A 14856-nucleotide genomic window follows, 5' to 3' on the forward strand; every position below is an offset into this window, starting at 1 on the left:
CTAGTGTGCTACTTAACCCTTCAAACCTATTATTGAAAACTAGAAACCTGTTATTGAAAACTAGTTCCATATGAATGGGAATTTTAAAATGCTACCAGCCTTTATACATGTCTGTAGTGAAAAGAGATTGTGCAACTTTAATTTCAAGTTATAATTTTGATGAGAAGATCTTTCAGTAAAGCAATCCTGATTGCTGCTATATAGATTTCTGGTCAATTTTCACATCAGTTTGTGGATATGCTTAGTTCAGAGGTACATAGTTATAGATAAATAAAATTGAATTTGGCTTCAAGGATTCTTGCTGTCTGGGTCATTGGTAGCCAGGCTCAGGGACTATAAGAGGTGAAACGTTGACATTTGTCAAATACCAGGCACCACAATGAAATTTCTAAATGCCATTGTGACCTGGCACCTGGTAATTTGTCAATTCATGCTTATAAGGATTCTAAGAAAGGATCCTGGAGTAATAACAGGCAGCAAGCTTAGCATCCCTCTTTCTAGAGCCTGTGGGTTCCCCCCCCCCCTCACACATTATTGTCACTCTTTTGATGTCTGTTCTCAGCTGGGGAAGAATGAGCCCCAGAGGCCATCAGGCCAGCCCAGCAAGCATTGAGGCAGTCAGTAGAAGCCCAAGCCATGAAAGAACCTGGGAAGAGGCAGGCAGGAAAGGCCTGGATGAAGTCCTCCCAGGAACTGAGCAGTTGAGAGAAAGGGGGAGGGCCAGTAAGGATGGAGGAGGAGACTGGAGGAAATGGTGCTCCAGCCCCTGGTCCAGGCCATAGGGACAGGGAGGTGGAGCTGGGGCTGATTGGTGGGGGCGGGGAGGGTAGCATAAGTGATGGTTTCACAACCAGGCTATGGAGGAATAGAAAGGAGGAATGTGCCATACTCTACAAGAACACTGTTCCATGATAGAGAAGGAGGACTTGGGTGGGGCAACCATGTGCCCCCCCCTTTCCTATTCTGAGGCCTGAGTAAAACTGTGCAATGGCTGAAGGCCAGGTGATGGCAACAGTAAGGGGAGAGCCTCACACTTGAGGATCCTGTTTTCTTGGTCACAACTGGTGTCCCAGATACAAGCAGTAACTTTCTGCCATCCCTCTATACTTAGGCATTCAGAATGAAAGCTACTTACGGAAATATATTACACCGTGGACATCACCACTTGGCATTTTCTAGATGCAGATCATACACCAGGCCTACCAAGGGTAATGGAAGCATAGCCTGAAGCATGACTGTGATAGATCCAGAAATGTCTGGAGCCACAACCACCCATGTAGTCGCAAGTGACAGAATGAGAATTCTGGAGACTGGCAATTATTTGCCTAGAGCTTTTGGATAGCTTTGTAGTTTCAAGATCAATAGCAAACGTTTCTTTAATAGATAGACCATTCAGCATTGGATGGACACTTAACCTTTTTGACCTTACAAAAGAGAACTCTGTCTCTTTCAGCAGTATTTAATCAGCCAAGATGAGCAGTGATCAAGAGCATATGTAGACAAAACAAACTGGAATTTGCTCCAAAAAAACTCAGGCAATGATTAAGGATAGCATAAGCATGGACTTTACGCTAACTGTGGCACCCTGCCAGTGAGTGCAAGAGACTTTATGTACAAATTAGTCAGCAAAGGTGTTGCATCAAGGAAGAGGGCTGTGGATGGGAACAGTTAGGAAAAACCTTCAGCACATTCTTTCATATTGGGAAACCTCTTCTGTAATTCTGTATATTGGCTGTATAGAAACTCTTTCTCTTGCCAGTATATGTTTGCAAATTCTATTAGAGTATCTGGGCATAAAATACTGCATAGCTGTGTGTAAGGTGAGAGAGCCTGTTCGAGTACACGCACGCACACATTCTTTCAGTACACTTGGGGAGGAGGAATTACTATCCTCTTGGTAGCAAGTGTATGTGAAAGCGTATTCCAGTTTTGTGCCACTCCAGCAATTTTATAGTATGTAAACTTAAGGGCTAAATGTATTCATTTCCATCATTACATACTTTGGGGATGAATTTGTCTGCCCTGGGGGTATTTGATAACATTATAGGCATATTATGTAGCCAATAAGATACTTCATTACGGCTGATGCTAAAACGTTTTTCCTTGTATTGCCAACAATCCTTAAATGTATAGATTAAAAAAAAATATTTTCATTATCTGAATCAGTAGGCAGGAGGCCATGTGTCTTTTGCTGAACACCTATTTCCTTGTGATATTAAGCTTCCCTTCACAATCTAGGCAATTGTTTTTTTATCTGCTGCAATGAGGGAAATTTAGTTTTCATAATAGGATGGTTTGAAAAAGTTCATGTTATCTTTCATGTTCATGTTATCTTTCATTGGTCAATAAGCATAGGATTGCATTTGAGAAAGTGTACAACTATTTAAGATGCCACTATGCTCCTGGTTAAGTATAGTATGTGTATTTTAAAACAAAGTAGTCATGGTTGAGAATGCTATCATCTTTAGAAGTTCAGTTTCACTTTTAATTTGACCAAAAGCCATTTTTTACTGGACTGTCTCAAAGTCTAATGTAATCCCTGGTCTCTGAACTGTATTCTGGAAGGCTAATGGAATAGTAAAACCTTCTTAAAGATACTTAAATGTGTTGAAGAGTATCCTCAGGGTAGCTTTTCCACTAAAGATGTTTTCTTTCCCACCCTGTAGAGGTATCTCATTAAGGCACCCACTAGTGTCATTATTAAGTTTTCATGTGTTTCTCAGTTTTGATGCTAATCTTTGTGCGTGCATTTAATTCTGTTCTTTGCAGCACCAATGTTGTTATGAATTATTCAGAAATCGAGTCTAAGGTTCGAGAAGCAACCAATGATGATCCATGGGGACCTTCGGGGCAGCTCATGGGAGAGATTGCCAAGTAAGTGATAATTTGACTCAGCAGTGAAGAAAGGTGCATCTTTATGCAGAAATATATATACTTAAATTCTTCCTGCTTCATCACCTCAGAAGAAGATACATAGATGAGCTCCAGGAAAAAAAAGGTATTAATGGTCTCAAGTTTACTGCCACATAGGAATGATGGCTACGAGCAAGTGTTTATTAAAAGCAGTTTTCATTATGCATTATAATTTGTGGCATAGAAGATTCCCAGTTTCTTGCAAAGTATTTTTCAGAAATAAGAAAATTAGGAAGTTAGGGCTGTTTAAATGTAATACAATGACCAACTGAATGGCGTAATAGCCTAAGATAACAAAGGGGTTATTTGTCTCCCCCTCCCCCACATTATTTCGTTGTTTAAGGTATAAAATTTATCAGCATTGCTAATCCAGTGAGTAATTTTGTGTTTGAAATATTTGGTACAAATGTCAGTTAGCTCTCCATTGGATGATGACTCTAATTTAGAGCAAGTGTGCCATCTGCTGTCAAGTGTTGGTCCTAGCGGGCTTTTATTGAAAACAGCACTCAGAAGATAATTTTTCCTTTTTCTGTTTTTTATTTATTTTCAGGGCTACATTTATGTATGAACAGTTTCCTGAACTTATGAATATGCTTTGGACACGAATGCTAAAAGATAACAAAAAGAACTGGAGGAGAGTATATAAGGTGTGTTGTGAGTTTCTGTGTAAAAAGATTTTATGAGCTTTGAAATGGTTTCGTCTTTTTAAAAATTGTGCACGCTGAAGAACAAACCCAATGGTGTTTATTTTCTTATGTGTTATCACAGTTTATTTCAGTTTGTCTTTTCATTAACAACAACATCAAAATCCATGCTAAACCCTGTAGATTTTCAGATCCTCTCTATGTGCTTAATACTGGCTGGATTTTAAACAACTTGATTTCTTTATACACCTTTTTAAAGAAAAGAAGCCTCTATGGCAATGTCAAGAAATGTTTGTTTTCTCTGAAAAAGCCCTTAAGTGAAGGGCATTGAGTAACTTAATTTTATTGCAGCGTAAAATACCAAATAGGTGATCATGAATAGTTTGATCGTTTTAAAATAAGCAAGTGAACACTCTAACTTTGTGTACCAAGATATTTCTTCATATTCTCCTTTTAAAACACCTTTTTAAAAGCAAAGTTTCAATTTTGAAGCAATTTGAAAACAAAATATATTTACGCTAAAGCGTTTTATGCTTTGTTCCTTCTTTCTTTTAATATGCATATATTCTATCATATCTGATACATAACTGGAGAGTTGCTTACCTTATACATGGACACATGCATGCGTGCCCTTGAATAATATATTTAAGACAAAATATTTTCATTTGTGTTTCCTGTTCTTTCCAAATGAAACAGTGTGTGTTACACAATATTTTTTTCTGTCATTGACATTGTTTTTAGTTTTAAAACGTCTACTCAACAAAATTACTTCTAAGTCAAGGTTACCACGTTTTTGGTATTTGATTTAGATTTTGTGATACAGTAATTGTTTTCCCTGAATTGTAATGTAAATTAATTTTATGCTGTCATGCATATTTAGTGTTCTTTGGGATACTTGGAATTATCTACCAGATTTTATTTTGTTACAATTTACAAACATGTTTCTCTTGAGAGCAGAATGATTGCTTAAGAGATGACAACATTAAAGGCGGGGGTGGGGGGGACCCTGGAAGTTTCAGGAAGTTAATAAAATTAAAATATTTTCAGCTTATTTTTGTTTTGAAGTTTGCTTAAATTTACCTGAAAATACTGGATTTTGTACATCAACACACTTCCTGCAGAAAGCTACATAGATAAATTGCTATAAAAATTGCTTTTAAATGGAAAAACACTGGGGAATAAGGCAATTGCCAAAAGAGAGACACAAAAGAAAATTGTTTCATTCTGTAGAGTTCAGTTTTTTCTTAAATTGCCTTAACCATAATTTTTCCTCCTTTTGGAGAACAGTTATTCTTCAGGCAAATTACTTATGATTTAATGTTCTACTTCTTTGTCTTTAGTGATAAAATGCAGCTTTAAATTCTTGCACTGTATTGTGAGAGGTTCTTTAAGACACACAGCATGCTTATAGTGGGTTTATTCAGTATGAACAAATTCTGCAACTATTTACTAATTTTATTACAGTTGGAAAAAATACTGATGGCTTTTGTTCATGCAATCATAAGGTGCTTTGTATTTTTATAGTCTCTGCTGCTCCTATCTTACCTCATAAGGAATGGATCAGAGCGTGTTGTTACAAGTGCCAGAGAACACATTTATGATTTGCGATCCCTGGAAAATTACCACTTTGTAGGTGAGCGATAGAAAAATCTTATAAGCAAATTAAAACAGTAGTTGGAGTTGTCAGTCACCTGAACCAGCTTAGAAGCTTCCCCGCTCTAATTAGAATGTGACTTGCCGGTTGTGTGAAGAGTGCAGAATACAAGACGTAGGACCCTAGAGTATTAATTAGTGAAGACAAGAACTTGCAGAAAAGACTGGCTAATAACAACAGAACCAACACAACATGAGTGTTCGGGTTTATATTAAAATATGCACTAGAGACTGGTCCCCTGTGGTGTGTGTAAAGGAATAGCTTTAATCATATGGGAAGAAAAGGTTAGAGCTCCAAAACATACACATCTGTTTGAAGCTGGGGATTTTTTCCCCTCCCACCACATAATATTTACAGTGCAAAGGCAGCAAGACCAGTGTGTGTTCTGAATAAGAAAGAGGCTTGGAGAAGTGAAGCAGATTTTAGTTTGCAGTACACTTCAGCTGACAGGAAACAAATACAAATTTAAAGCAACCCAGAAATCTAGCAATTAGCATTTTTTTAAGAAAAGCTGCTCCTAGAAAGGCTAAGGGGAAAAAGTTTGTTTTAAATGAGTTAAAATTGGTGGAATGTATGTTTGTATGTATGTTGTATGCTTGCAGACATTTGTTTAAATCTGTTTTTAATTTTTAATAGAGGCCTTAAAAATGGAAATGCTCAAATTCTGTTCCTTAGATTAAGATGGAATTTTATTTGTGAAAATTCTTTTATTATGTTTTGGAATGTCATGATCTTAAAATGTGTATCCATTTTGTATCTTAGTTTCTTTAGCATGCGTGTACTCCAAATTTTCTTCCTTTTTCTATGCATTCATACAGATGAGAATGGCAAAGACCAAGGTATAAATATTCGTCAGAAGGTGAAAGAAATGGTAGAATTTGCCCAAGATGATGATAGGCTTCGTGAAGAGAGGAAAAAGGCAAAGAAAAACAAAGATAAATATATTGGGGTTTCTTCTGACAGTGTTGGAGGATTCAGATATAGTAAGTACAGTACTATGGAAAGGGAATTCTAGTTAGTATCCTCTTATATTATCTTGGAACTCTGGGGTTTGCTAAAATGAATGTAAACATTTTCAGATATTTCTTGGTGCCCAAATTTAAATATAGTGGATTGTCACATATCCAAACAAAGTGGGGAAATTAATCTTTAACAGAGAAAGCTTCAGAAACATTCAGTTGGTCAGAGAAGGACTACTTCACTGGCAGCAAATTCCACAATTTAATTACTCCTTTGGTGAAGAAATACTTCAAATGTTTTCTTGATTTGTTTGCAAGATAACGTCCTCCAGAGAGCCAGTGTGGTGTCGTGGTTGAGAGCAGTGGTTTGGAGCAGTGGTCTCTAATCTAGAGAAGCGGGTTTGATTCCCCACTCCTCCACATGAGTAGTGGACGCTACTCTGGTGAACCAGGTTGGTTTCCCCACTTCTGCACATGAAGCCAGCTGGGTGACCTTGGGTTAGTAACAGCTCTCTTAGAGCTCTCTCATTCCCACCTACCTCACAGGGTGTCTGTTGTGGGGAGAGGAAGGGAAGGTGAATGTAAGCCGGTTTGATTCTTCCTTGAGTGGTAGAGAAAGTCGGCATATAAAAACCAACTCTTCTTCTTCAAAAGATGGGTCAGTTATTTTTAGATTTAATTTTAACTAACAGGGAAGAGCTGGTGGATGAGGTGAGAGTGGTGGGCACGTTAGGGGGAAGTGATCATATGTTGTTAGAATTCTTTTATGGCATTTTAAGAGTGTTTTTAGTCAAACACATATGTTGGATTTTAGTAGGGCTGATTTTAGTATTAGAAAGATTCCATGGGGAAGAGTAATAGAACTTGAGTTGCTGGAACGTTGAATTGTTGCGTGCTCAAGTTATTGCTGTCCCGACAAGAAGGAAACATGGTAGGAGATCCAAGAACCTGATGAGGATGAACAGAGGGCTCTACGGTATGTTGAAATGGGGGGGGGGGAAGGCTATGTTTAGGAAATGGAAGGAAGGGCAAATTACTAAGGAACGGTACCTACAGGTTGCTATACAATGTAGGGTGGTTGTTTGGGAGGCCAGAGCTCAGAATGAACTAAGATTGGCCAGGGAAGTTCACAATAATAAGAAGGGTTTTTTAAGTTATGTGAGGAGTAAACAGATGGTGAAGAGGTGATAGGTCTGCTATTGGGTGAAAATGGAGAAACTCAGGAGGATAAAGCAACTTTTAATTTGAGATTGAAGGGGGATATGATTATGACTTTTAAGTATTTGAAGAGCTGTCGTTTAGAGGAGGGTAGGGCACTATTTCAGCTGGAAGTGGGCTTGTAATAATGGATTTATATTATGAGTGGGGAGATCTCAGTGGGATTTTAGAAGAAACTGTTTAACAATAAGGGCAGTTCAATGGTGGAATCGGTTGCCCAGAGATGTTGTGGGTTCTTCCTCCTTCAAGGTGTTTAAGCAGAGATTGGATGATTATTTGTCAGGAGTGCTTTAGGTCATCTTGCGTGGCGCAGGGGGTTGGACTTGGATGATCTTTAGGCCTCTGCCAACGTTTTGATTCTATGATGATTTCTTCTGTCTATTCTGAGTTTATTACCCATCAATTTCATTGGGTGCCTATTAGTAGCAGTGTTATAGGAGAGGGAGAAAGAGAGGCTGTCTATCTGCTTTCTCCACCCCGAGCATAATTTTATAAACCCCCTTCCTTTCAGCTTCCTTATGACTAAGTCCCCTTATTTTTGTAAATGTTTCTATTTTTGAAGTCAAATATGATTGTGCTAGCCATTTCAGGCAACTTTCCACTGATGTTAGTGCTGAACTTAATGGCATTATGGTCACTATTCCCATCCATTGCAACATCATCTGCATCTCACACCAGGTTTCAGACTCCACTCTGGACCAATTGCTAATCCTCTAGTCAACTCAGTGCCGCAAGTGCTCCACTGCACAGTCATTTGTGATATCCAAAAATCTGGTCTCCGTGGCATGATTTCAAGTACACATTTTGCCCAGTTGATGTGGGGGCAATTAAAGTCACCCATTATTACAACATTTTTTGCTTTGGTTACCTCCCTCACTGGGTAGCCCTCAGCCCCCTTCATGACTGACTTCTTAATTATTGTTTTTGTGACAAAAGTCATGAACACCAGGCTATCACACACTAAAAGGGAAGATTAAGATTTGCTACCTGTTACGATGTGATTTTACTGCAGCAGCCAAAAATGTAGAGTCACTTGTTTATTTTCATCATGACTAACTCTGTCATTTAAAGCTGTTAAGGTTAGTTATAGTGTACTTATGTGAAACTGTGCTAGCTCCTGTCCTGAGAAGGGTAGTGTATAGTGCGCTGATATTGAACTCACAAAGAAGCTTCGCTTGTGTGCCCTTTTTCAAAATGCTTCGATTCTGGGGTTCTTCCTGTCACTCAGACTTGCCTACTAAACTCCTATGCAGGCTTGACATGTTAGCCCAACCTCATTCATTCTGTGGCCACACATTTCCAGGAAAATGTCCAACTTTTTGCGGAAATAATTTACAAAATTTATACCCTGCCTTTCTGCCCTCATCTGGGCCATCAAGGCAGCTAACAGATTAAAAAGCTACATAATAAAACACATCTTAAAAGCCATTAAAAACCAAAAAATCATTCAGATAATTAAAACCAAGTTGCAGTAAAATACACATACATAAAAACAACAATTAAATACAGGGCAGGAAGGAGGGATCAATGAGAGAATGCCAGATGAAACAAAGTCTTCACCTGCTGGTAGCAGACAGCAACAGAAGGAGATAGGCGAATCTCTCTGGGGAGAGACTTCCAGAGAAATGAACTCTAATTACACAACTGAGGGCTATGGCTCCACCCCAAAGCCTCAGACAATAGCAGGGTACCCCTGAGATGAAGGAAGAAATAGAGGATTTGCTCACTGAAAGGGAAGACCTGTTCAGCAGGAAGAATGATAATACACTGGAGAGAGTCCAAGAGTTAAGTCAGCTGCTCACTGCACAGTGTTGTATCTACCCCTACAAGACCGAGAATCTCCTCTTGCCAGCCAAGGCCATTCCAATGCGCAAATTGGTCATTTTGGCTCTACTCTACAAATCCTCCCCTTGCTCTGAACCTGTTTACCTCTCTGTACTCTAAATAATCATCAGAAGTCTCCTAATAGGGTAAATGACTTCAGCTTCCCTCCCATCCAGCAGGCCCATGCGTTAATTAACATGTGCCAGCATGGGAAATCCATCACCAGTGACACCCCAACTTTCTCCTTGAGATAGACTCTGTCCTACGGAAAAAGATGACAGGAGTGGTGCCAGTCTCCCCAAGGGATATAGGATTCAACTCTCAGCACTGCTGTGTTCTGTAGAAAGATGGAGGTCTTCATCTTCGTCTCAGTCTCATCTCAGAGAGTTGAACAGATACAACAGACCCCAGAAGATCAGGATGGTGATCCTAGCTGGCATATTTCACCTTCTAACTCACTGGGTTTGGTTTGCATCTATTTTAGAGAGACTTATCTCTACATTTCTTATTTATCCACAACTCTGCAACCTTGCTTTCTATGTTTTACAGTGGAAGAGGCCTGCTACCAATAGTTTCCCCCTCAGTTTCTCTTCTGCCCCAAAAGTCGTCTTGAAATATATGTCCCACTTTTTTTCCTCACTGGTGACCTAAAGGAGCTTAAAAAGAAGCACAAATACAATTTACACATATAACAACAACAAAATGCACCCTGCATGGCAGAGGTTGCAGCACATCTGTGTCCATATAGGCAATTTGTTCCCATTTGTCTCTTCTGCCACATACTCTGCATCTCCCTAGCTACCTTGAGTCTGTGTATCAATGGGGAGATGTCCCATCCTGTTGTGAAGTACTGTGGCTCAGATAACAACCTTCAGCACAAAAAAGTGAGAGATTTCATTGAGATGCTTAATCTGTATTTGGGCATCTGAAATATTTTCTGAGGTTTAAGGATTTCAGCAAGCAAAAGCATAGTTTTGGAGGAATGGGGTATTCATGGCTATTAGTTAAAATGGATACTAGTCATGCTGCATACCTATTCTCTCTAGTATCAGAGGAGCATGCCTATTTTATTGGGTGCTGTGAAACACAGGCAGGATGGTGCTGCTGCAGTCGTCTTGTTTGTGGCTTCGTAGAGGCACCTGGTTGGCCACTGTGTGGGCAGACTGCTGGACTTGATGGGCCTTGGTCTGATCCAGCAGGGCCCTTCTTGTGTTCCTGTTCTTTTCTTTAGGAAGGATTATAATTCCTATTGTAAGGTTTTAACCCTGAGATGTAAATTGTTTCTTGTGGTAGCTTAACAATAATAATCACAGATAACCAAATTAATGCAAATTACCATGTGAAATTTAGACCAAAGCAATTTAACAAGATATTTAAACTTGGCACCTTCTGTTTGCAGTCCGTAGTTTTTGTAGTTCTTGATTCTCTGCCTTTGTGAAACAACGTTTGTTTGTGTTGCTAATTTCGGGTGGTGATAGCAAGTTGAGACATTAAGGAGCCCTAACTAGCTGATGAGGGGATAAATTGTAACATTTTCCTTAATGGCTTTTAAGAGCTTCTTAAGTTGGTAATTGAGGCTAGAAATATTATCATCCATTTTCACACTAGTCTTACAGTTTGGTAGAGCCTCCTCTGGTATTCATGAGCTTTTGAAACATGCAGATCTCTAAAAGGCTTCTTATTTCTTATAGCATTATGGCTGGGAGTGGCATATCAAATTATATGTTTATTTCTTGGGCTGCTAATGTCTTTGCTATATGGGTTTGCACTGTTCCCACATTGCCTGCCTATATTATGATATGCTATGCTGTGCATTAAAGTGGTATCATTGTAAAAGCAAATGTATTTTGAATACCAGGTAGTGATTGTTATCACCATGTCTTGCTGTGGTCACATGGATTGAGCACCAGAAAATTTCCTTTCAGTTTGCTTTGAAAACTATAGAAGGCCTGTAGTAGAGGCAAAACTGTTGACAAGAATTGGTACAGGTTGAGTATCCCTTACTCGTAAATCCAAAAACCGAACGTTTTTGAGCCAACATGATGCCACACCTCAAACTGCAGGCATTACTCACGTTACCAAGTTAGTTGGTAGCTCTCGTGGCGTTTCGTTCTCTGCCTCAGTCTCAACAGCAGCCCCAGCAGATCAAGGCAGGAGGGAACAGACTGGCATACCTTACAGATCAAGGCAAATTTTCCAAAATACGGAAAAATCTGAAATGCTTCTGGTCCTAAGCATTTTCGATAAGGGATACTCAACCTGTAATAGTTTAGGATTAACCTTTATTTCTATCCTTTCTCCAAACTCTACAATCTGCCTCTTATATAGGTGAAAGATATGATGCTGAGCCCAAGTCAAAGTGGGATGAAGAATGGGATAAAAGCAAAACTGGCTTTCCCTTCAGTGATAAACTAGGTGAGCTGAGTGACAAAATTGGAAGCACAATTGATGACACCATCAGCAAGTTCCGGAGGAAAGACAGAGAGGATTCTCCTGAAAGATGCAGGTACTTCCTCAGACGGCTTGTTTTTGCACAGTCCCTCTCTTTTTCGGCCCTTCCACAACCCATCTTTTAGCTTTTGACTGGTTCTCCTTTACTTAAAAAAAACATATTGCTGGTTATCTAGCATTCTAGACTTATCTTGTTAATTGCTGGGGTTTCTAAGAATGTTTACGGCTGTGATTATGGGTTGGATCCAGCCTAACTTGACAGTTTCTGCTGATTTTCCTTCTTCCTGCTATAGACCTGCCTCATGTCATTTCTCAGGGTTCCCTATTAATGGAGATCAGTGAGCGGCTGTGGGAGGTGAGAGGCAGGAAAGTTCCATTCTGCCATTGGAAAATTGAGTATGGATCCAGCCCAGTAGGGTGACACTCTGGGATCTTGAAGTATTTCCTTTAAATTCATAATCATTGTGGTTGTGGATAAACTTGAAAAGGTATGGGCAGACTTTACTAGATGTTGAAATCTCATCCTGGACACCTGTCTTACCCAGCTGCACTTACTTTGCAAAAACTCAAGTGCATTAACGGCTTTATCACATTGCCCTTTAAAGACTTCGTCTGTTGTGTGATGTCCCCAAATGAAAATTAATTACCATTTAATAGTTTTCTTTACCCCCCTCTTGAAAAATTAGATTTTCCCACTGGGGCAACTTTGTACCCCAATAGTTAACATGGGCCGAGGTACAAAGTTACCCCAGCTTAGTGTCATTAATAAGTTAAATAATTGTGTTTTTTTTTTCAATATAACTTTTATAATTGTATGAAAAATACAATTATAATTGGTTACTGAGCATGCATTTGGGATACAAACACACCACAAGACATAATTGTGTATGTTTATAGGACACGTGTTTGTGCACGGTGCATACTGTGACACATACTGACTTCAAAATGCAATTATATTTTGTTGGGGTACATTTGTGAGCACTGCATAATGAATCTGATGTAAATAGTTGACACCTAAAGCATGACAAATTTGGAGGCAGCCCCAGTAGGGGAAAGGCTGGGATAGTTTAAAAGTGCTCATATCATTCTGATCTTCATAGCTCCCCTGTGTTGTTGTTTTCCTTAGTCAAAGAAGCTTGTCCAGTGTCGTAAAAAAACTAACAAACTGTGTAACCACAGTGAAAGTGAAGTTCACAGTAATGAAAAGTTGATATTTCAGACAACTATAGAATATTTTTGTCTCCAACTGTTGCTGGTTTCAAAGTAAAAGAAAAATATGGCTAACCTAGCAAACCCAGAATGGGAAAAAAGAGGCCAGGTAACAGGTGACAGCGTTATTGTGTTGTGTAGCCCCTATGCGTTTCGCTATATAAGCTTCATTGGGGGATCAGAGTTCCTTTGCTCTGACCCCCTCCTCCCACTTTCCCCCATAGATACTTTAACTTTTGCTTACTTAAGCAGAATATTGCAAAATTCATTTTTCTTTCCCCTCCAAATTAAATATCATATGTATTTTTTGTTGTTCTGCTATTGAGTCACAGCTGACCTATGGCAACCCCATCATGTTTTCAAGGCAAGAGACATTCGGAGGTTGCTTGCCATTACCTGCCTCCGCGTCACGACCCTGGTATTCCTTGGAGGTCTCCCATCCAAATACTAGCCAGGGTCAGGGCTGAATTTGTGTGACTGGCCCAAGGCCACCCAGCAAGCTTCCATGGTGCAAGTGGGGATTTGAACCTGGGTTTCCCAGATCCTAGTCTGACACCTTAACCGCTGCACCACGCTAGCTCTCATAAGTATACTTCATCACAATTTGGGGAGATATTTAAAAAGTATGTTAAGGGATGTTCCATGAGCAGTGGACCAGTTTTTAAAGGATGGAGAATATAAATAATAAATGCCGTTCAAGGGCCAAAAATGAATGGTCCCTCCCACTCTTCAAACTTTCAAAATGGAAATTCTTAAATGCCAGCAACATTGGAAGGGGTGGTAATGGGAACTTACTTTTGCTGTGTTCCAAGTAGGGTAGTGTGAAAAAGAAACACCTCACTTTTATCAGCTTGTCCTTACAGCAAATATGGTAACTGTTTTTCTCTGTAGTTTATATATATGTGTGCATTGAAGTCGTCTTCTCCCTTTTTAATGGATCATGTGGGCAAGCGGGGCTCATACCTTAGTGAGCCCAGAAACCTGATGGCTCTTCATCATGCCAAGTTCTATCCTCCAGGGCCTTGACAAACTGCCACACTAGATGGAGCAGCTGTGCTTGCATCCATTCCTGACTGACACTAGCCACATGGCAGGTCGAAACTCTGCCTCAGTAAAAGCTACTTCAGTCAAATCAGCTTCTTCTCTGTAAAAGCTCTTCCCCAGGGCATAAAAAAAGAAAAGGGCTGTAAAAAGCTAGCTGATAAAGCTGGTCCTGAGAGAGCTGCATGCTCTAGCTCTATTTATTCTGTCCTAGATATGTAGATCTGCAAGAAGCAATCCTGATCCTATTGGGATCTTTTGAGCATATAGCTTTTGAGCATATAGCAATCCTGATCCTATTGGGATCTTTTGAGCAGATAGCTCCAATAGTTTACTGCGGCTCAAGGTGCAGCAAGCAGCAGATTGAGCTCTCCAGAGCATAAACTGCTCTGTAAATGTGTGGCGAGGGCAGCAGTACAGACTAGCTTGCAAACCTTGTGTATACTAGGAAATTATTTGCATGAGGCTATAGTTATGACTGCAAAGGAAAGCACTGTTTTACAGAGCAGTGCAGCTGTTATACTGTTCTGCTGTTCATCCTGCCAAAATCAGTCAGGCTACACGTTGCATCAAGTTTTAGATGTGGTTTTGCTGGACCTTTGCTGCAGGACAGGATGACAGTGCAAGGTATAGCACAATCCGAGTGTGCGCACTAACTTTAGATCATGTGGTTGGATACCTGCAGAGGCTAGTTTTGCTGCTTCATACAGCAGTTTCTTATGTTCTCCCCCACTACCCCCCAAAAAAAACCTCACTCCTGAGGGTTGGGAAAGGATGTGGTTCAAGGAAGCTACAGCCAGAAATCCATGCATACCACAAAATCCCAGCTCCCCCTTCAGCCTGTGTTGTCCTAAGGGTCCTCTGGCCCTCAGGGGCATGGCTTGTTGCGGAGCTTAGAAGCCTGTTCTGGTGAAGAAAAGGAATTACCTCTGTGAACCTGTTC

General features: G+C 39.9%; 1 protein-coding gene across 1 annotated transcript in view; it reads left to right on the forward strand.

Moving 5' to 3' along the window:
* Window positions 1-14856, forward strand: part of CLINT1 (clathrin interactor 1) — a 75551-nt gene that overhangs the window by 37077 nt on the left and 23618 nt on the right. The window contains exons 2-6 of the mRNA XM_056867165.1: window positions 2770-2874; window positions 3464-3560; window positions 5082-5190; window positions 6030-6194; window positions 11541-11718. Coding sequence (XP_056723143.1) covers window positions 2770-2874; window positions 3464-3560; window positions 5082-5190; window positions 6030-6194; window positions 11541-11718 — 654 coding nt within the window. The remainder of the gene's footprint in view (window positions 1-2769; window positions 2875-3463; window positions 3561-5081; window positions 5191-6029; window positions 6195-11540; window positions 11719-14856) is intronic.

Source organism: Euleptes europaea, chromosome 1, assembly GCF_029931775.1.
Source record: "Euleptes europaea isolate rEulEur1 chromosome 1, rEulEur1.hap1, whole genome shotgun sequence".
Classification (NCBI taxonomy): Eukaryota; Metazoa; Chordata; class Lepidosauria; order Squamata; family Sphaerodactylidae; genus Euleptes; species Euleptes europaea.